Source organism: Hyalella azteca, unplaced genomic scaffold (assembly GCF_000764305.2).
Source record: "Hyalella azteca isolate HAZT.00-mixed unplaced genomic scaffold, Hazt_2.0.2 contig13638, whole genome shotgun sequence".
Classification (NCBI taxonomy): domain Eukaryota; kingdom Metazoa; phylum Arthropoda; class Malacostraca; order Amphipoda; family Hyalellidae; genus Hyalella; species Hyalella azteca.
Genome location: NW_025943552.1, coordinates 283100 through 305481, shown reverse-complemented (window position 1 = coordinate 305481; position 22382 = coordinate 283100). Strand labels below are relative to the sequence as shown.

General features: G+C 38.3%; 1 protein-coding gene across 2 annotated transcripts in view; it reads left to right on the top strand.

The window, feature by feature from the left end:
* The first annotated feature begins 5398 nt into the window (after positions 1-5398).
* LOC108665125 (triple functional domain protein-like) overlaps positions 5399-22382 on the top strand; it is a 155258-nt gene continuing 138274 nt past the window's right edge. Inside the window, exon 1 of one of the 2 annotated variants that reach the window (XM_047883760.1) lies at positions 5399-5981. In XM_047883760.1, coding sequence (XP_047739716.1) covers positions 5403-5981 — 579 coding nt within the window. In that variant the 5' untranslated portion in view covers positions 5399-5402. Of the gene's footprint in view, positions 5982-10083; positions 11680-22382 lie in introns of those variants that run through there. The other variant, XM_018151852.2, reaches the window with a different exon arrangement.

Here is a 22382-nt window from a genome sequence, read left to right as displayed (position 1 = left end):
ATATTTTTTTCATGGGAGTCCTGTCATTCGTGTATAACATTGCTCGTTTTTCACGAATTTTATTTCTCGCGTTTGCCGTATTTCATGTAGGAAAGCAATCTAATAATTTAATAAATTCTTGTAAAATCGTTGACGTTTTTCAACTAACCTAGAGGATTAAACTTGGATTTATATTTTTATCTGCGTCACTAAATTGTTTCGTTTAGTATCTTGTCTCATTTCTTTAGTTCTTTATAGTAGATAAGGTGAATTACGTGCTTCATCTACCTATCACATTGAGCTGTATTTTTCATGTCATTTTACAGCGGTTATAGCTATACAATGTGTTCCTTACTTGCTCACGAATGTTTTACGGTTATGTTCAGTTTTTTCACCTCCTCAGGCCCTGTTATTTTATGAATTCTCCATTATTGTGAACACTGAAAGGCGCAATTTCCCGCGTAAGGTTTTCTATTATTAAGACGTAATGAAGCCAGTTTTTTTATGCTATCTTTTATCGAGTCATCGAGGCTCTTGAGGATCATGAACTTTGCATGTTCAGGTAGCGATCTTCCCATACTTCCTATTCATTCATATTATTGTACAATTATTAAACGCTCTCATATCACATATTAGGTTAGGTGAAATATTTGTAATCACTTCTTTGAACGAGATCGTTCTTTTTGGGGCTAAATCTCGAATAGACGTTGTTAGACATTTGATGATACAATTTGGTTCGTAGTAATTCAATGCCTCATAGCTTGCTTATACTTTTTCCTGTAAAGTATGCGAGTGTCTGCACTAAATCTTATGGACTATATTGAAATACAAGTTACTGGTATTTAATTCTGTTCATAGTTATAAGTTTCACTATTTGCAGCGGGTTTGTTAGCTTAATTTTCAGGAGCCTTGAACATACAGTTAATTCCCATGTATAATGTACGTATGAGGTTTTGCCTGAGATATACTCTCATCTTGGGGCTGATGACGTTCGGTCTTAGCTGCACTTCTGGCGTCGCTAATTAGCAATTGTTTTACATTCTTTGTGCCAGGCTCGTACCGCTGCTTCTAAATATTCGGCAACGTTAATGGTTGTCGTCTAACACCAAATGAATCTTGTCTCCGCTTGGAAATTTATTTGAGTGCTTCTGTACTCTTAATTTAGACCTAACTGCGGTGTCTGACTTTTACTACCGTTTGATAATTTCTCCAAGTTTAAGAGTTTTTAAGAGATTTCAGTGTAAAGTCAATGAAATTTCATGTTGAAGCTAATGAAAATATAATTTAATTATTAAGACTTTATTTCTTGTTTTCTCCACACACGTTGACGTAAACACATACAACACACGTGTAAAGTATTGCTGCAATCTAAACGTCGAAAAGAAATATCTATTTTTAAAATTGAACTTTGAATGCGATTGAACGCGTTCTTGTATGATAACGAAAACGTTTTGTTGTCGGTCTGGAAATTCTTAGTAAATTTGCAGTTTCCTTCGTCACGCAAAACTATTTCATTTCGAAAGCTCAATTTCCTTCAATGAGCCCAAGTCTGTTTCATTATTCTGCATCCAAGAAGCACACTCGCTTCTCTCTTTTTCTTTCATCAGCGAGTGACTAGAGAAATAGAACCTCTCAAGCTTGCTTGTCATCCGAACGACAAAAAAGTGTTGTGCTGGTGCTAGACAAATTACTTGTCTCACCTGCTACGCTGCTAGTAATTTAAGTTTTCTAGGGCACGACATCGAATTTTCTCGACTACTAAATAGATGGTCGAGTTTACTAGATGGAGTTTCTGTTACCTGACGTATTGAGAAGGTTAATTTTTGCCTTTCTCGCTACGCAGACCCGGAAACTAAATGAATATTATAATTCACTTACATGAATTATGATCGAAGTATTTCTAATTTATTCAACATAGCATAGTGCACTTTCTTCTTTATCTTAAATTAAGTGTGAGTCTTCTTATTATAAATAATATCGTTGTCCTACTTAAAAATTGTTTACGGGGTTTTCTTGTCTTATAAAAGCAATTCAATAGAAGCTATTTAATGAAATTTGTCTGATCCTTTAACTGTCGATCGTCATCCTTAACTATGACACACCTGGAACTTACGTTTCATAGATATAGTTTTTTTACTGCAGTCATTGTCCAGCGTTGTTTTTTCGTTTATTTTCCTACTAGCAAAGTTTATAAGCTAAGACGGTCTTAAAATTGTATTGTAAATGACGTGCTTGTTGATTTTTGATTACCTTCTCTCTGCACCGAGGGAGCTGGGCTGCTTGACAACATTTTTTTAGATGCTACTTGTTTTATTTTCACTAATAACAAAGGAGGGTTGTGCTGCAAATATTTATTCATGACAGTGTTTAGACTTAAGAACGCCTGCTTTTCATAGGCGGTGAACTTGTATATGTGTGAGCTTGCTTTAAGGAGTACGGATGTCTTTTGGACTGTCATCTCGTATGGAAATATATTTAGGTTCTCTGCACAATATGATGAATACTTGTTTTTGGCTGCAACCACAATAATATCCTATGTTTTTTTCGTCCCGTTTAGCAGGCAGGGCAAGTTTATGATAATTAATGTTAGATTTTGAATAATTTTGCAGGTTCAATCTTCGCTTAGTTCATTGTTTCAATGTCAATAGACTTGTCTTTCATTATTAATTGCTTACTTATTTATTACTTTTTGCGTTGGGTTGTTTTATTGATCATTCATTTGCACGTATTGAAGATTTATATTTAATAGGTTGAATATCTTGAAAACTCGTCATATTCTCAAGATGGAATATAACGAGACTATACATTCATGAAAGACTTATTTAAGGGTTAAAACTCATCATTTCAGAGTTTGCTTATCTAAGTCTCTTGTGATATAAAACAGTTTTGTTCTGTCCCTCATAAGCCCCATTTCATCCGAATATTTACAACTCTTTTTCCACAGACGTTAGAGCAAAACAAGTTAGCAATACGAAAGTTGGAGCAAATGAATTACTCGTAATGTTATCAAAACCTATGCAGATGCGAACAGGGAAGTAAATTCCTTAGTTTACGTTCATTTCTACTGCAACGGTTACCAGGATAAATTTACGAATTGATGAATGCATCAACCATAGGCCCCTTAGGTGGTCCTAGACAGACACATGCACGGGTGTAGTAGGCTTCTCTCCGACGATCCATTAAAATTATCTCCTAATTGACGGCACTTGTGCCTGAACTTTCTTTCCCTCGTCTGTTTAAGAAAAAAATTTTCGCCGATCGATGATCACTCTAATTGTGTATACGTTGTTTTCTCTTTCAGAAAATGAAGTGCCAAACAAATCTACTGAAATTACACCTTCTTCCAATGAAGCTGACGTTGCCAGTGAAATTCCGAGAAGACTCTCAAAAATTTGCCTTTCCCCACAAGAGCAAGACCCACATCTTATTCAGGATGATGGTACAAATCAAGTCCTCGAAAGATCGACTTTAAACAGCGCCCATTTGGAGGTTTCACACTTAAACGCCGCAACCATTGGCAATGTACACTCCGAGTACGAGTTTGACAATACCGTCCCAATTCGCGATGCAATTACTCAATTACTGCTTAAAAGTTTTTCTCTTGAACATGACTCGTTATTTTATGGAATTACTAAATCTTTCTCGGAAAAAGAAGCTCTATTCAAAACGAGCTTATCCTCACTGAAAGAGTCCGCTGAGGAAGATGAGGGTAAAAATAATTCGAAAACTTGTTCAGAAATAGCGGCAGACAAAATGTGCGTCTCTAGTAATAAATCAGAGGCTCCTATAATAATTGTGTCAAAGGCAGCGGGTAGCGGTGTTTTCGATACAACGGTTTCAAGTTTGGAGGATAAGCATTGCGCAAGTTCATTTCCTGCCACTGAGAGGAGCTTAGACACCGAAGCCTCGTTGGCGGATGCAGCAGGTTATAGATGGGAAGATTCGTGCTTAAGTACAGCCATGAAAGAAGAACTCCAACTCCCACCTTGCCATCTAAGTTTTGATGATGAATTAACTGAAGCTGGTAGTCGAGATGCCAGAGATAATTATCGTCAGTTGCGGTCGTTTGATGATGAAATCCAAGGAGAAGCGAGTCAGTCGTCCTCCGAAAACTACTATGAAGATACCGTGAAAAATTTCAATCGCCTTTACGAAGCCGTTACTTCGGAGCCACCCACACTCGAAGATCAGTCGTTTCAACCTCAGCTTTATGTTGAAGGTGAATACGAAAATCATTTTGGAGAAAATATCAATTGCTTTCCATGTGATTTCGATCCACGTTGTTTGAACACCGAATTGGTGCATCGTAGCATATTTCCATCCAGTATTAATCTCTTGTGTTTTGATTCTATGGAAGCCGCTACTGGATTCCTAACAACTTCATTGGGTGATATGAAAGAACCCGGTACAAGCAATGGTTCTAAACCCGTCGAGGTCTCTTACAATACGCGCCCGAGCTCGAATTTGAAGGCTTCTGAACCTGAACCAACCACGAGCACAATGCATGAAAATGCTATCAGTTCCTTCCAAAACTGCGACAACGTAGATCCTATTCTCGGATCTCTGTTCATGTACAAACACAAACTCAATAATGAAGGAAAAAGTGTTTTAACTGGTTCGTCCCCCAGCTTTCCGCTCGGTCGGCGCATCGAATGCGATGCGACGACTGAAAAAGCGCACTCGTCTTCGCCTTGCGTGTTCATCACTGCCGACACTTGCGCTTGCGCGCGGCTTACGGAGCAGAGCTGCGCATCAACAGATGTCTATTGTGATGCCTGCTCGTGCTCGGCTAAGGATGAAACGCTTGCTACAGATTCTTCAAAGCACAAGGCCGCCTCTGTTGCCCCTTTCGCAAGGCAAGTCGATCGCCGGCGAAAAGTCGAAGATCTTCACGGCGAGGAATTCAAGGTAAGCATTTTAGCAGTGCAGCTCGTTCACGTTTTGCTTGAAACGAAAAATGCATTTGAACTTGCACCTTGAATTTATTATTGTCGCTCCGAAACATACTGTTAATAATTGTGATCTCAATCGCATCATAGGGATAATACAATTTCAGTAGAAAATTTTCTCAATTATAAGAGATAAATATGCCATGCTATTTTGATGTCATTATGACTCTACAGCATTTTATAGTTGACTTCAAATAATTTTTTCAACTGCCTAAAAGTTCTGAATCCATTAATAATTATTTCGAAACTGCATTACAGGGACTTTTTGAATGGTCATAGTTTTCAAATTATATTTAAATCTAATTAAAGTGATATTGAAGTCTCTTTCAACTATCCTCTTTTGTAAGTCTGATATTGTTATTAATATTACAGATGGAGAAGACTCACAGGAAAACAATTTTGCAACCATCCTGTGGGGATAAACTGCTCGTGAGTCATCCCTCTCATGATGCGAGTAGGCACAAGGTTTTACCTATGGAATTCACAACCGAGCTGGCCAACGACCCAAACGAAGGAGAACAAGATTATAAAGCTAACGATGCTCGACTAAGTGACTGCAATGATCTTAATCTAACCCCAGCCAAAGACACCTCACATCTCAGTGTTGCGAGAGATAATCACTTCATTCAGCCTCAGAGAAGAAATAGATGTTCAGCCACGGCTGTGAGTAACGAAAGGTCCGAACCAAAGTATGAAAAATCGACGGTCACAGAACTAAGTGAACTATCATGTTTGCTGAGAAAACTGTCAGAGAATAAAGCTGCATCGTCGAAACAAATTTACACACAAAATCGTGAATTAGAAAATCACAGAAATGCGAGTGAAATGTGCAAAGATTACTTACAGCTAAGCTCTGTTAACAGACCGTTATTTGAGAAGATGTTTTGTGATATTGGAAGTGTGTCCAGCTTTTCTGAGTGCTCCTCGTCGGATGCAGAATACTATGATATTCTGAAGGAAGAAAGAAGTTTCTTACGAGGGAAGATGATCCGTGATGAACACTCGTTTAATTTTGGCATTGAATGTGTGGAGAGAAAAGAACGACCTTTAACGGTGAGTAAAAAATTTAATTTCGTTCCTGCAGGTCTCAGCTCCACGTAGCTCCATTTTGCTGTAGTCTTGTCATTTATTAGGAAAGAGTTGCGAAAATCATTTCAATGCCATCAAATGATGTGAAAAAGATTTTAGAGCACTGTCAAAACTTGAACGTAATGCATGCTTTCCCATACCATTATAACCGCACCATGCCATGATTATAGAGCCCTCAAGCGAAGGCTTCAAATAATGACTCCTGCTCGCGGACAGGCATTGCTTTGCTGCATTTCATAATATTTTTAAATAGATTGTGTCTCTGCAAGCTATTTGCCACATAATGGGATTAATTTCAATCATACAAATTTCTAATTTTTAGTTTATTCGAAGAGAATTATAGTAGGAACGAAGTATTGCGTAGTGGAAACTTTGTCTTTTTTCTCGCGTAATTCCCTTACATCATCACTAGCTTCGAGATATGAGCTACTACTAGTCGGGTACTGCACTCATTGCAATAATACCCCGGCTTATTTAATCAATAAATAGAAGAACAAAGCTGGCGTCGGCCCCAGGAATTAGAAGTATAACATAACATCAAACCAATAATGAATTAAACAAGTGATCGATCACCAAACAAAGATGAATCAACATTAAAAAGTGAGCGCCATAATAATTGTAAAATTTAGGATATGCTTTTAAAAATTTCTTTTTAAAGACAACACTTCTAAAGAGGCCAGTGTCCCCGATGTTCGAAATGTACAATGAATTTCTTATTTCATTTTTAAATAGTTAAAAAAAGTATTTTTCACTTTTTATATATATATATTTTTACAATTTTTAAATTATTTATTCCGGAAATTGATGCATTGATGTGCAAAATTCTAGATCGATTTGACAGGTAGAAGTGTGTTAAATATCGATTATAAGGTTTGTTACAAACAAACAAGAAGTGTGGTCTCCTGGGCCAAAGAGGCTAAACACGAATCTTGTCCCAGCTTCAGATTATTTCAGATAATGTTCAACTTACGAATTTTATCCGAACATGTAAAAATGAACACAAGCAAAGGATTATTGATAGTCAATAGTCAAGTGTCACTGACAGTAGAGCACTCCCGAGATGACATGAAATTTGACAAAAAATTAGTCTGGTTTTCTCTCAACGCATGGGTTCCAATTGTAAAAATATAAATGTTCTTAGACACTTCCAATATTGGAGTCTTGAATCATTTACAGTACACTATATACTATTTTATGTAGTATGGGTACATGGATACATCGTGCACCAATAGTTTGAACTGTACGCTCCCTTCTGACATAATACACTTACAATACTTACAATACTGTGCTATGTATTTGTATTATATAAGTATTATAATACTTATCTATAGAAACACGGAGGGTAGTAGAGTCACTTACATCGCGTGTAGTCACTTCACAATGAAAAAATAGCAAAATAACAAGTTTTAAAGAAGATGGCTGATTTTCTTAGAATTATTTCATAATCCGCAAAATGCTTCAGGTGGACTTGGGGCATGGTGATCCTGAAGAGACATTCAATAGCCAGGTCTTTTATATGGGCTGGCTGCCACGCGTTACATGTTCGTTCATGTCGGTAGGATGAGAGGGTCAGGCAGGTGCTATATAATAGCAGAGGCTAAAGGAGTGGGAAAGTCCGTGGTAAGTATTAGGCGAAAAACTCATTTCTAGCCTTCATTCCCACCGAACTCCTCCTCTCCCTCGCTTACCATGCACTCTCAAAGTATCGCTTTGCACTCTCAGTTATAGCAGCAGTCATTCCTGCTGACAGTGACAGACCCTCTAGGCCTCTGCTCTATAATCGCAATCAGATCATCGGAAGGGCTTTCTGAAGTTCAACTTTAAAGTAGTTACCGCTTGATACGTGTATAGTTTTTTTTATCAACGTTTGGGCGTTTTCTTTCAGTGGAATTCAGGACTTTTCAGGCGTACTCTTTTATTTTGTAAATTTTCCAAGCTCGTCCAATTTAATTATGATGCTCATAGTATTGTAGTATGGAGTTATCAGTAGTATACGAATAATGTATAGTTATGCCGTGTGTATATTGTGTTCAAAGGTAAAACCTGATTTGATAAAAAATTATTGTTTATCATTGCGGCGGGTATTCGTCCCACAAAAAAATTCTTAAACAATTCACGACCGAATTTTATTTGACACATTTTCAAAAGAATGTTTGTTTTTGCTGCAGAAGGAGAAACATAAAGCCATCGTGTGTCGCCTGTTTCCTACGCCTTTGCATCATCTTATTCTTGCACAAATCATAAAATTATATCTAAGTACTAAATCGAAATGGCAAAATTTTTATCCAGTATGATAAAAAATTTAATTAATTACCTACTTAACCGTTATATCATCAATATATTGATGATGGCAAATAATTATTTTTGTAATACGTTTGAAATAATTTCTATTTAGACTTTTGAAATAATACGTTATAGTTCAACATCACTTTTAATATGATAAATATTACTGTGAAGGCATAAGGCTACTTTTTAGCCTACGTAGTTAAGAAGGAAGGTAAACTTGAACATCGCTTTTCTCGTTGATGATATTTTACGAATCTACATTAAGATTTTTCAACACCCAGTGTGGGTGTTTCACTGAGTTCGATGTTTATTTGGGTCACGTATATAAGCTTTAAGGTGCTAATCGCACGATGTTTTCGTGTGCTACGAGCTTTACTTGGCGCCTCTCCTGCAACACGCAGACGGTTGGAATGTTCTGAACTTCAGTTGCTGAATTAAAATTAAGAAAATTAAATTAATTTAAAAAATTAAAAAATTGAATTAGTAAAAAATACAAAAATTACATTAATTATATTTTAAAAATTATAAAAATTACATCATTAGAATGATGTGTAAGCATCTGATGTGTAAGCATCTATACCGGAAGTCTTTGGACTTCCAAATAAACATCGTAATAGGAGTGCGCTTACTATATTTTATTTGGTCTATTGAATGAAACGTGATGGAGTACTCGGCTCGTACTATCAAAACTTGATATCAGTATACTGAGTGGCTGATTTTAGCTTGAAAAAATGACAATGATTGGCTGCCGAAGTAACGAATGCGAATTTTTTTTACTATACCGTCTATACGGCACCTGATATGATATTTGCCAATACTCAACTTAGCGTCGTCGTATAGTGAATTTTCTGAGGCAATCTACCGCATCGGCCACACAAATAACACTATCCTGAATTAGGCTGTACAACGCTGTAGCTAGATACACTGAATAAAAATCAGTATCGATATATTATATTTTTAACGCATTTCAAACTCCCGCGCAATACGTTATACTAAACTAAGAGTGCCAAGTCGGTAACACAGACTGATTTTTCATTCTATCTTGATATATGAATAATTAATAAACGCGTCTTTGATTCAGATGCATCAGAGCCACAACCCCGAAATAAAAGGCGATGCCATAATTCTAAAATATACTGCTCATTCAAAAGGGATCCATAAAGCCTTGTAAATAAATTTCGAATGATGGAGCCAGTGCAGGAAATGTATTGTACTGAAGAGTTCCACTGTACGAGCAGAATTCATAGAATAGCTGATATCAATAATTTGGTGACGACACCGAACAATGATGTTAAGCCATTTACAATTTCAGTGAATCCTCGGCTAGTCATGAGCAATTGACAGCAGTTACACTCCAGGCATCTGATGTTAATTCAAAGTCGTTTCAACAAAATCAACTCGTAATCGACGTTATTTTTACGTCATTTACCTTGAAAAATACACGCTGAAATGGGACTGCAGCTCCATGTTTCACTGGGTTGTAGCTGCTGGCACCGTTGCCGTCGCGGCGACCAGTCAGTCCCTCGCTGCGGTTGCCGTCAGTTTCTCAGGCTGCGCTGGCCGTGACACAGCGGCGTAGGTCGCTCCGACCGTGCCTCGTTTGTCCTGAGACTCTTCCTTGCAGTGTAACATGTTTGTTCTGTGAATTTTGTGTAAATCGTGCATGAATAATGTGAGCGCTGTCAAGCAGCGATTGTTGGATTCCGTGCTAATTTTTAGGATTGCTATGTGAAAGAAAATTCGAAGTGTAAAAACAGTGACCTGACAAAAAAAAAAAAAAAAAGAACCGGCGACGTTGAAAAACTTCCGGATTTCCGGACTGCACGTGTCATCTGATGACTTAGTCATTCATCAGTGCAGAAAAGATGCGCAGAAACTGGGATCGCGAATTCAAGTGCAGATGCAATTTTTTTGAATGGTCTCTCGTAATATATTAATTAAATATTCATTATTCGATGACTGTGCAAACGTGCAAATGTGTGGGATAAGAGCAGAGAATTACAAAAATTAGATGTTGAGTTTGAACCGACGAGATAAAATTGAAAGAATTTGATTCAGAACAAACTTCGGGACTGGTAATTTTGATATGTTATAACAGCTTAATTCTATAGTAGGGTAAATTTCTAGTACACTCACAACCGCTAATCGTCGATAATACTTGAATTATGACGTTCGTTTATGAAAAATCATCTTTGAGGCCTATGATCGGTTAAAAAATTGCATAATTTCTAGTTAATTTTAAAGCTCAAGGCTGCATCTTGACTCGTGTACTGCTGGTAATCGTGTACTGCCGGTTATCGTGTTTTGGAGGTTTATTTAAAACTATTTGAAAGGTTCGTCATATTCAACTTCGAAGGGAGTCTGTATTTCTTCCGCCATGCCTCCAGCTGGTGCTGGTGGTGGTGGAAATGACAGCAGCAGCAGCGAAGGTGGGGGCGCTGCGTCTAAAGTAAAACTGAGGGCCTTCCGCGGCCCCGGCAGGAGCTCCCTGAGAGAACGCCGTCGAGGAGTCCTGCTGTTACCGATGCTTAACGTGCCACCGGCGTCAGGTGATTTTTCTGATACTGCATCCACTGCTTCGCTGCCGCCATTACCTCATATGAGGTCCCCGGTGATGTACAACGCGGGTGGTGGCATTGTCTTCAACTTGGGCCCTGAACATCATCAGCAATACAATCAACACCACAGTGTCCCGTATCACGGGTATTCATCGCATGACGCTTCAAGGTTTCAAGGACCCAATCCGTATCATTCTTTTTCCACACCACCTTCGCCGACTCGTTCTTGCTCCGAATTTTCTTCTTTTTCTTTCCCATCAAAGCAGCGGTCACCATCGCGTCTTTCTTCATCGCGTCTGTCGCTTTCGACGCTCAGTAAAGTTTGTTCAGTGCTACGATCTTCCTCCAATGTCCAAAACACGTACAATGGCTGCAAAAAATCGAATAGTGTTATTGTCACTGGCTCGCTGTGTGATAATAACAACGGTTTTGCCAAACAAGGCCATAATTTGTGCGGTAACTATTCCGGTAGCTACAACAACAATTACGAAAACAACATTTACAAAAAGACAAACAAGTTCAGTGGAGTTTCTGGTGTTCCGGTGCCGACACGACGGTTCCCTTTGTGGCGCACGCCAACGCCTCTAAGGAGAGCTTCGACTCCTACTCCACCTCGACGGGCTGCTTCTCCTCCAAGAACTCCTTCTACTCCTTCTGCAGGAGTAACAAGGAGGTCCTTTTCAGCCCCGAGGACAGAATGGGGAGGTTCAGTTTGGGGACTAGGAGGCAGTTTTTCAGCAGGTCACCGAACTGATGATATGCCACCAAAATTTATTCTTCAGCGGCTTCTGGCTCTTCGGTCTCGTCCAGGTCTCGCTGTAAGTGAATGGAAATTCATTTTTTGCTTGTGTGTTTGTTTTTATCTGTTAAATTTGGTTTTCCTTAACGTTGAAAGACCAATTTTATTTCCAATTTTAATCGCCGTGATAACGTAACCGTTACGGAAAAATCCGTTTCGGTATGCGGGGCTCTGCTGAACAATCAGCTAAACTGCCAAAAAACTGAAGAAATGGAATAACTGAAGTCGTACCTTGTACGACTTCACGTACTCATTCTAACTATTGCAAAAAAACGTTTATTTTTAACAAAAATTCGATTATTGAATTTAATGCATTATTTTTCACTTTCCAGCGCTACCACCATGAATGTAGCGATTTAAATTGTAATATTTATCTATATTGGGAATATTTACATTCGGACTTCCATACTCAGACTTCTAGTGTCGAAATAATTATGGAAAAGTCACGTATGGATAATTATCAACTATCGAACGTTGGAAGTGTAGGCAATTGAGCAGAGATTAAAGTCTATATAAGAATTTCAATTTTTAATTTTCCATTACCATCTATTAATTCTTTCCTCATGACATATATGAAATTTCGTTACAAGCTATTAGAGTTGAGCCTATATACGTGCTTAGGCAGACGCGGTTACACATCGTAAACCGAATGCACAGGTTATACATATGCAGGTGCCACCGCTCGGCTTTTCAGCTGATTTCTGTTAGCGGCTTGCAGTAATAATTTTGTGGTTCCCTAATGGAGAGCTTTTCTCGCACAGCTTGGTCTGCCTACTGACCACCGTCTACACTTGACACACTTACCTCACTCGACTTTCGATAATTTGCTCTCGAAATGCCGTCTACAGTTTCCCTTGTAGCTCTGCGGTGCTTTCTTTCACTTTGTCCTCAATATTCTACTCACGCTCATCTAATCGTCCATTGCCGGTGAACTACCGTCTGGGAAAGAAAGTGTGGGTTCATGTTTGTCTATTAAGTTGTATGTCTTCCTGAGTGGAACGTTTTGTTTTCGCGAGTCTATTTCTGATAATTTAATGTTTTTAAGAGTGTGTTTATAAATTAAGATTCACATTTTTATTAGTATGAGGCCACGTCAATTAAGTTAAAGATACTTGGACGACCGACTATAGAAATGCAGTGTGAATTATGGACATTTGTTTTTCCTTTGTTATTTACAAGCCAAACCATTTGATCATTACGCTTTCAATTTACAATTAAAAAAATCCAATTATATTCAAGAGGGAAACTATATAAGACTGCTTATTGTAATGCTAAAAATTTCACTTCTGACTAGCCCAAATCAGGCTAGGATTCGGCATGCATGAGCTGACTCATCACTTTTGATTTACAGCTTTAGATCCACGGAATAAAACCAGCATGACATCTTCCTACTACAGATTCAGCTGAACCCGTTATGAGATTAGATCCGAGACTTCGGCTTTTCCAGAAGTGCTGTCACCCAAATCAATTATTGTTGCAGATCTCCTCATGTTAAATTTGGGTCGCCTAAATGTCACACGAGTGTCGAGAAAAAATCTTTTTAACAATTTCACCTTTGATTTTAGCGAGGGATTCATTTTCAAGCGATCCGACCCTAAGATCTACTATATCTACTTTGACTTGCAATTTTTCGAGTACTTTTCTTTTGCCTCAAAACCTGATGACTTTGCAGTATGCCGTACATAGACTCTTTGACTTGAATTCTATTTTATTCTGAAACTCGCGTGTATGTACAGAGATGCCCCGGATGTCGACGCTAATAAGTTCTAGGTATAGCATCAACGTAAAACCTATGAAAGAGAGCAGTTGAGTTTGAATCGTGTTTTGCATCAACTGAATAATGTAGCTGACAAACGACAACAATCGGCGGAAGAGCAAAACATAGCGGCGTTTGTTTCTAAGAATTCGCCTGAATCGTGTCGACTTTTGATTTACGATTTTGCAAATTTTTATCGTCGTCTTTTATTATATCGAAATCCTATTCGGTCGATTTCTCTGGTTCCGCCATATTTATTTATCAAGAGGCAGTGTGTGTTATGTTAATTTTTAAAACCAATATTGTTATGAAATTGGCGATTGTTTTATTCGTCAGCACCGCGCCATTCGCTGTATTGTCAGCTATCTACGATTTGTTTATCCTGAATTAATACCTTATAATTTAAGAAATATTCAATAAGACTAAGCGACTGATAGAATTTGTTAGTAGCCGATTAGTTTACGGTACGTTCTTCTTGCTTTATTCCGTCCAAATTATTGTCTGAAATGTTCCTTCATGAATACGCGGTTGCTTCGCTATCCTCGGATCAGGACCTGTGCAAACACCCCTCGGCTGATCGTATCTGTCGCCGCAACGACACGCTGCATCTCGGCATGGCACCGCGATCGCTCGATTTGGCAGTCCTAGGCACGCTATCTCAGGCGTGGCGTGCACTCTTGGAAGCTCTTCGATGTTCTCATAACATGACTATCGCCAAGAATAATTGAAGAAGCCGAGAGGACTTGAAATGGAATCGTTGAAGGCTGTATCTTTTCTTCTCTCAGCTTTTCTTCTCTTCTCGCCTTGTTGAATTCTATGACAAATGATCGGTGGTCTTGGCGACAAACCTGTTCTGAAGCAAATATTTTTCTATGGGCTCTAGACATTCTATTTACAGCCGCTAAAATAGAGCAGTAGATTTATTCAATAGCTGAAGCTTATTTTTATTCTATGAATGCGATAAAAAATTAAAAAAAAAGTCGAGGAGATTGATGCATTCATTGCATCACCAATTACTTAGATATTAGCTTCCAGTTGCACCCATTCTTTTATTAAATGTAGTATCATTCTTTTTGCAATTATATGGGTCTCCTATTCCTTCGGTATCCGAAAAAACGGCAAAAATTGCAACGACGAACTCGTCCCGCTTCTTGCTTAACTTTTCGGGCTAAAGTCATGGAGCAAGTTTCTTGACTGACAAATTCTTTTTGATGTTAGTTAAGTTGATAATAATTTGTTCTACAATAACAACTCATTTGTTATATTTGACTCAATGGTTTTTAGCGTAAACAATTCTGCACTAATATAATCCGCATTTAAATTTTGTTAAAATAGGTCACATTATTAACAAATATTCTTTCCATATTAGTGCACAGTACAGTGTTATTAAATTCCGTAGCTATCAGTGCTTGAGGCTGGTCTATTCTTGCATGCAACTTTATTTCAGCAGTACGAATCCATTCGTGTTGGTCACACAAAATATCGAATTTATTTTATCTGATATCAACGTTCATACTTCTTAACTCGAACACTTGGACAAAATTTTGGGAAAGAGCTGCATAAGATGATTCAAAAGGCAGATAAAAAACCAGTCAAATCTTTACTTTGATGAAAATTTGAATGACGATAACTCCACCCACGTATATGTCCAGCCTGCAAGTCTGAAGAATTAAAACCGTGGTTATATTTTAGGCGATAAAAGCTCAAATGCAGAAAATTGTGCTCGATGCATCGGTCTTGAAAGACAGGGTTAAATAAATTAATGCGTGGTAGGGAATAGCACTTTTAGCTAATGAAAACATGTTGCCACGCTTTCTAATTGTTAAGCATTCAAATGACTAGAACAATCCTTCAAAGAGGCATATAAATTACTTGAAGGTAATATTCAAAAGGAATTGGCGATTACGGGCTTATTATTCATCAGAGTCTCTAGTGGAAGGAATGGAATTTACTACCTCATCACCTCTTGCTCCGTGCCCTCGGAGATAGGGTGACGTACCTGAACTACTAAAAAATATGGCGTGGACGGGCGCTGGCGTTGACTAGCCCGGAGCTGGTCCACACCCGCGCCGAGGTAGACTGCCGGGGCCAAAGTACAAAGTAGTGGTAGCTTTGGTGGGTAATCATGGGCCGTGGAGGTCTGCCGTGGAGCAGACGACACCGGTGTTCACGTCTAAAGTGCTGACCGTGCTCAGGTCGTTCTTCAAATAAAGGCTTTACTCCATGAGCTCAATTGAAGAACAGAGGTTGGACATCTTCGCCACAGGAAATCCTGCTGCTAAATGTTCGCAGAAGACAAGGCAAGAATTATGCGTACTAGCAGTACCCTGAGAGTTGTTACGGAATCTTGCAACGAACTGGCGAAAAATTCTTCAGAGAAGAATGGAGTAAAGTATGGAGCGAGATGTTAGTTTCACGCTAAATGTGCACGCTGAAGCTATTTTCAACGTCACCCAAATCACATGAGGCACGGAGCAAGCATGGATGTGAACGGGAGCGCAGCCGTGCACTAACAATTTTGTGCACCAATAAGCTCTGAATCGAATTCCTTGGATCTCTCCGGACCTACACCAATCAGCCGTGCACCACTCGGCTTTGTCCTCTTCCGGCCTTGACCACCACCAGCCGTGCACCACCAGGCCGCGGATCGAATATGACTTCCGGGCATCGTAAAATTACGTAATTTTACGTTCGCCACATCTGAGGTTAGGTTTCAGATAGCATAGTTCTGTTCCAAAATTTATCATCCTTCGACCAGTGGCCGTTCGACCGAGGGCTGGTTCGACCCACGGCCTAGATGCGGACGGCTTGAAGTGTTGAAGGCTACGTTCCGGAAGGCAGGAATCATGATGGTCCATTACATCCAGGGCAGCGGTGGTCTTCGGCAGGCGATCCGATGTGAACTTTATGCCCGACATTTCTCACAAATTAAAACTAAATCATAATTTTTTGTTCAACATTCGGCCACTAAACATTTCGAGCAATGCAGTTTCTGTTGGCATTATTCATACAATATCTTTCATTAGTTCTGCTACACAGGCCATTAACGTTTTAACGGGAACATCGTGAACGTCCCTAGCTGGCTGCAAGAGAGCGCATGAATTGGTTGCAAAAGGCATCCGTCTTAGACATGCACACGCTCAAAACTGAAGAAATATCGCCTGGAATTTCACGGCTTGACCCAAACACATGACCTTACTTCTCGTAATTTCATCGCTATTTTGGATAATAAAATTCCCAGTCAATCCTGACGAATGAGAATCAGTTTGATTTTTTTCACTTTCATTTCGGCCTCCATTTATTTTCCTTGGTGAATTTTTATTATCTTAAATTTAACACTCATGTAGAACAAGTTCACTCTCATAAAATAAATGTCAATCGTGGTTAGGAATAAATTATTGGATCGCTGCCCATCAACTGACTCGAATTTTAAATCCGAACTTAATTAATCTGGGAAGTTTTTTAACTGAAAGTGAGACAAATTATTTTCGTCATTCTTTTAGTTTACGTGTGCATTTTATACAAACGAATGCACTCGCTGATTCTGCTGTGCGTGGTTGTTCTGTTTTAGCAGTTCACGCATGACAGCGACTTCACAAGGTCATGGAAATAAGTGCATTAATTTCCAGCGTGGGATGAACGATGCAGGATTTCCTCTCACTCGTCAAAAATGTTATCTGTTTATACCTGCGTGCGTTCGAGCTCTTTGTTTAAACTTGACGCTTGCTTTGCTGTGTTACTGAATTTATGAACGAATATTGATGTGATATTATACACAAAGAAATACAGTACCAATCGTTCATAGCTCCTAAATTTCAGCATTGAATCACACACATCTGTTCGTCCAAGCATTCGAAGCGCAGTGTTTGCAATTTTGTTGCTGGAGACTCGAAATTTACAGTGCTAGCTTTTAACATTGTTTAGCAAAATAACAATAAAATATTTTTAATAATCTAATAACGCATCTGAATTTGAAATTAATTACTAGCTTAATGATAACTTCTTTATATTGCAGTGCTGAATAAAATGGATCTGGAAACTAAAATTATAACAAAATAGCGGTCTATTGGTATGAATTAAAATTTAGATTTTTCTCACGCTTTGAAATTGCGATTTGCGATTCCCTTCTGTTCACGTAAGATCATTAACTTCCCTCAAGATATCTATGACGCAAAAATTAGTACTTTTAGAGTACTTCTCTGACTCTTTGCGTAAAATCGCCGCTCTGAAAACTCTTCAAGTGGAAAAACAAACTGGCATTCATATGTTGCAAAAACTTCACATATAAGTAAGTTTCATTTGCAAACAAATCAATGACTGAGATTTATGGAGCAGATTTCATCGGTAATCAAAGCCGTGATGTAGAATAAACTGCTGATCAGAAATCACGTACTCATAATTAGAGTCGCTTCGATGTTGTTGACGGAAGCTCTTCTCGCTTTACGAACGACGTGCATTTATTTTCACCGCGTCCACGCCATACGGAGATTTTTGCTGCCCTTAAATATAGAACGAACCCCATGACCTGCCAGCTCTGCCGATGCTGCTACTCGCCCACGGGGTATTTTCATCAAATCTAATTTGTGTTAAACCTAATACACTTGAAATATTTTTCATAGGTGGAAACTGCAGCAGAATTTTAAGAAATTTGAATAGATACTTACTTTGGAACATATTTCAATATATTTTTCTTTTATGATCAATTGAAGATTGTGTGGAATCTCTCATCAATCTCCACGTTTATGAGGAATTTGAGTAGTCTTAGATAATTTTGGAGCAATGCATGCGAAAAGAATCCCAAATACTGCACGGAATACGGAATTTTGATAATAAAAATGCGGCATTTTTGTTACATTTATGCTTTTATGTTGTTGATTTTGCTCTAGCCAATACTCTTTCTACCTTACTGACTGAATACGAGGCCCATGAAGAAGGCTGTATTCAATTTAGAATTGGTTTATTTTTCGCTCATTCGCCATTGTTTTGAAATAAATACTGTAAAGTGTTGTTATTTAATTTAAATCCAGAAAATCATCTTCAGATTTCCACCCTACCTTGGAAACTTTCAACCCATGTAATTATGTAATTAAATAATTGTATAATTAATTTCTATATATAATAAATTCCTAAATATTTGATTCATCTTTTCTCCGCTTTCCTGGCGTTCGAAGCCGTGCTTGCAACGCCGGGCGCAAATTAGCTCTCCTCTCAATTTTTATTGGCGCCACCGAGAACACAGTCCGCCTCTCTTCTCAACTCTTTTTTGGAGTCACCAAGAACATAAATGGCCTCTCTTCTCAATTTTTATTGGCGCCACCGAGAACACAGTTCGCCTCTCTTTTCAACTCTTTTTCGGAGTCACCAAGAACATAAATGGCCTCTCTTTTCAACTCTTTTCGGCGCCACCAAGAACATTTCCTCGGAACCGGCGACAAATGTGCTGGGATTGAGCTGAGCAACGTCCACAATTCTTGTCGTATTTATAGGTAGCTTCTAAGCGTAGACTGCATCCTTACTATCGCTTCAGTGTTACTCGTTTTCCTTCATTTTTTTTGCTCTCTTCAATGCCAAATTATCGTGGATAAGACATATGTCGGATTTTATCATGCTTTATCACTCCGAGAATCGAGTCAATCGTGGTATTTACATTTACTTGAATGCTTATTGTTCACAAATAAATTCACAATTCTTTTATGTGGAAGAAGAAGTCCCTTTTGGTTAAGTTCTCAAAAATTTAATTTCAAATATTCTAACACAGTTGTGATTTTTCATCAAATTAAAATGCTCTTAGAATAGAACAGAATAGAATAGAGGTGTCAGCACTGAAGAAATAAGCCCATGGCCTGTTGCCGATTCTTGTACTTTTCGTGACTTGATTCACAAGGGATCCGGCCTTTGGAACCCGATCTTTCCATAGCTGACGATTGATTGCGATAGCTGCTGGACTTATTGCCTGGTCCGTAATTTGCTAGGCCTTTTAAGACTGAACATATGCTCCTGCATAGCTTCGTCTAGTCTGTTCTTGAAGGCGTTCATACTCGGCGCGTCAACGATGCCATCGTGGAGGCTGTTCCACATGTCGGTGACTCGAAGCGAGAAGTTCCCAAGAACTTTCTTCCTATGCTGAAATGTTCGGTGATGTTCGTCGCTAATGAATTTAATTTTGCCCTAATTGAAAAGTTCCTTATTAATATTTTTCAATAGTAGGCAGCGTGATACGCATGCGTGCAGTTGCAGGTCGTAAGTGGCGCGCGTAGTCACTAGTCAGGCTCTGTGGTTGGAAGCTTCCGGTCACCGGCCGCGGCGGCGGTATACGCCTTATTTCGTGAACTAGGCCGTCTGGCTTCTTCATATCTTCTGGTGTATTTTACTGCTGCTATCTGCCAACTTTCTTCTCTTGAAAGTGAACACGCGCAGCAAGCGTTTGTCATACCTCAGCTGCCCGTTAGTTATATGGTATGTTATTTACGAATTTGATTCGAGACGTAATCCTGGTACAGTTGTCAATTATTCTAATTAATTCTGGAGTTGAATTTAACCACTAAACAAACTACAGGTAAATGAATTTGATTCCGTTTGGTGATTTTATAGTACGCGGAAGAATAACAGCACACTTAAGTGTACATAGGATAGAGCAATGAACAAATTTCTTTCACTAATTTCGTACTTTTTAATGCAGGCAAAGATTGCAATTGGAAAGAAATCCGATTTCTTGAAGTTCGTTATTTCGTTATTTCTCGGCATATTTCGACAGTTCGTCATATGTAAAAATTTTTGTTGACATGCGCATATAGCGTGCAATGGATGGAAATTGTATTTGCTAAGCATGCCTTACATCGCACCCATGTTCGCAATTAGTTTTATTTAAGATTAGATTGTGAAAGACTGTGTAAGACTCTGGGTGAAATGAATTTTTTTTTTTTGCACAAGTCTAAACCTTCAAATATTCGAATAAAATCGATAATGAGAATTCAAAAAGTTTTTTATATCGTTCCAACAGATTTGCGAGATTTCATTCATTGAAATTATAATTTTGATCCTCGGAACAATAATATTAGTCAACAGTGAACCAGGTTGCACTGAACAGCTATTGCGGACAACCGAACAGTCCGAAGGGGCAAAAGTCAAGTGCCATTAAAACCCCGAGTAGTTCAGCGACCGCTCATTATTTATGGAAGTTCTACCATAAGTCCCAGCTTTACTGGGTCACTAGAACTGATTCTTTTTCATAGAAAACTCTGAAATAATGTTCGACCTGTCCATGTGTTCTTTGTTCCAGCGTTTCCGTCGATCGAGGCTCAGCTTTATTTGCTTCTATGGTTTACTTTTTCTTTATAACAGTGGCCGCCATCGATATTGGGTCATAACCGAACAGTAATTATATCGCAGCTTGAGTAATTCAACGGATTATAATACAAAAATTCACCGCGTTTGTATGAGGTTACAAATTAGCAAGATATTTTTTGTTAATCTTACGGCATCTATAACATATAACTGCATTACATATTCTATTTATATTAATTTATATAATCTTACTATCAAAACTGTGTTCACGCATCGCTTGGAAGTACATAAAACTTCAGTCACGTTTAGAGATTCAATAATTTTACAATACTAACATTTTATCACGTGTGCGCCTTCCAGAACTTGCTGACTATACAAGTCACGTGAACGTCTCGATTAACATGTAATTATTTATGTAACCTTTAGTGTGAACATCAAGTTTTTGCAATGTACTCCAACTTATTTTTATAGCAATATTTAAAATTGATCTAATCATTGTAGAGACGATGTAAACGTAGAGGCAATTAAAGTTTGTTTGTAAAATGTTTTTTTTTGTGGCTGGTGGAGGCATTACATTTTGTTACTACAAGGCTCCTTCATAAAGACAGCGCTGTGCATCATGCCGTCTCGGTAATTTGTTGTCTCAAAAATCCTATTGCTTGTATGCCCTATTTCTGCAAAAATCCTATTGGCGGTGTGCTCTTTATAACTAAGACGCCTTCAAGTTATTTAATTAATAACGCGTAAGAATTTTTGTTCCCTGAAGGTTGTAGCAAAAATTTGACCCAGTTGAACTTCATTGCAAATTGAAAACGAATGCTTGATGCCCATCAAATTCGATTGTTCAGGCAATCGTTTCTTATCTATTTATATCTAGTCAAAGCTAATCTATCTAGTTCTAGTTAGTAGTCTAGTTTCTTATCTAGATCTAGTTAATATTTGCGGCATTAATGCAATGGCGTTATTAGTTTAAAAATTACGCTTCTATCTCTACTTACATAACGAAAGCTTTCTAATTAGAAGTTTATTACACACCTCAATAAGTGTATAGTTGAGAGATGTATAGTCGAGATGAAGTATTCAGCCATCGTGATACACTGATCGTCATTTGAAACAGTTTACGCCCGTTACGTTACGGACGAAGTGTTCAGTACTCTGGTAGTTCCGTTACAATGTTGCTCGTGACACGCTCTGAACGGCACAACTGAATAAATTAAAAGGCTCATTATGTGCTTCTAATAAATCTCTGGGAATCCGAGAATAACTATAATTTAATCATTCTATCTTTTACGGCCACTCGTATCAATAACAAATTTGTGCACGGTGTTTCAATATAAACGGCCACGGTGATCTGGAAGAAATTCTAGACTATAATGATCACGCATGATCTACAAATTTCTCAATGTATAAATGAATATTCAAATGTTTTTATTTATAATTGTACATCGGCTGTATACGTGACTGTAATCTGAGTCTACTGTAATCGGAAGACCTGCATCTTGTCGAGAATGGGCAATAGGCAAATTTCCTATTTGCCAATTTTTTAAAGACAGATATGTATGTCGAATAGCCTGGAATATCAAATCTAATTAAATTTTGGTTTTATTCTAATGGATACGTTTGAAGCGACTCACTCTGGTGGGTCTGTCCGACTTTTAATTGCGGAGGAATTAAAAGCACCG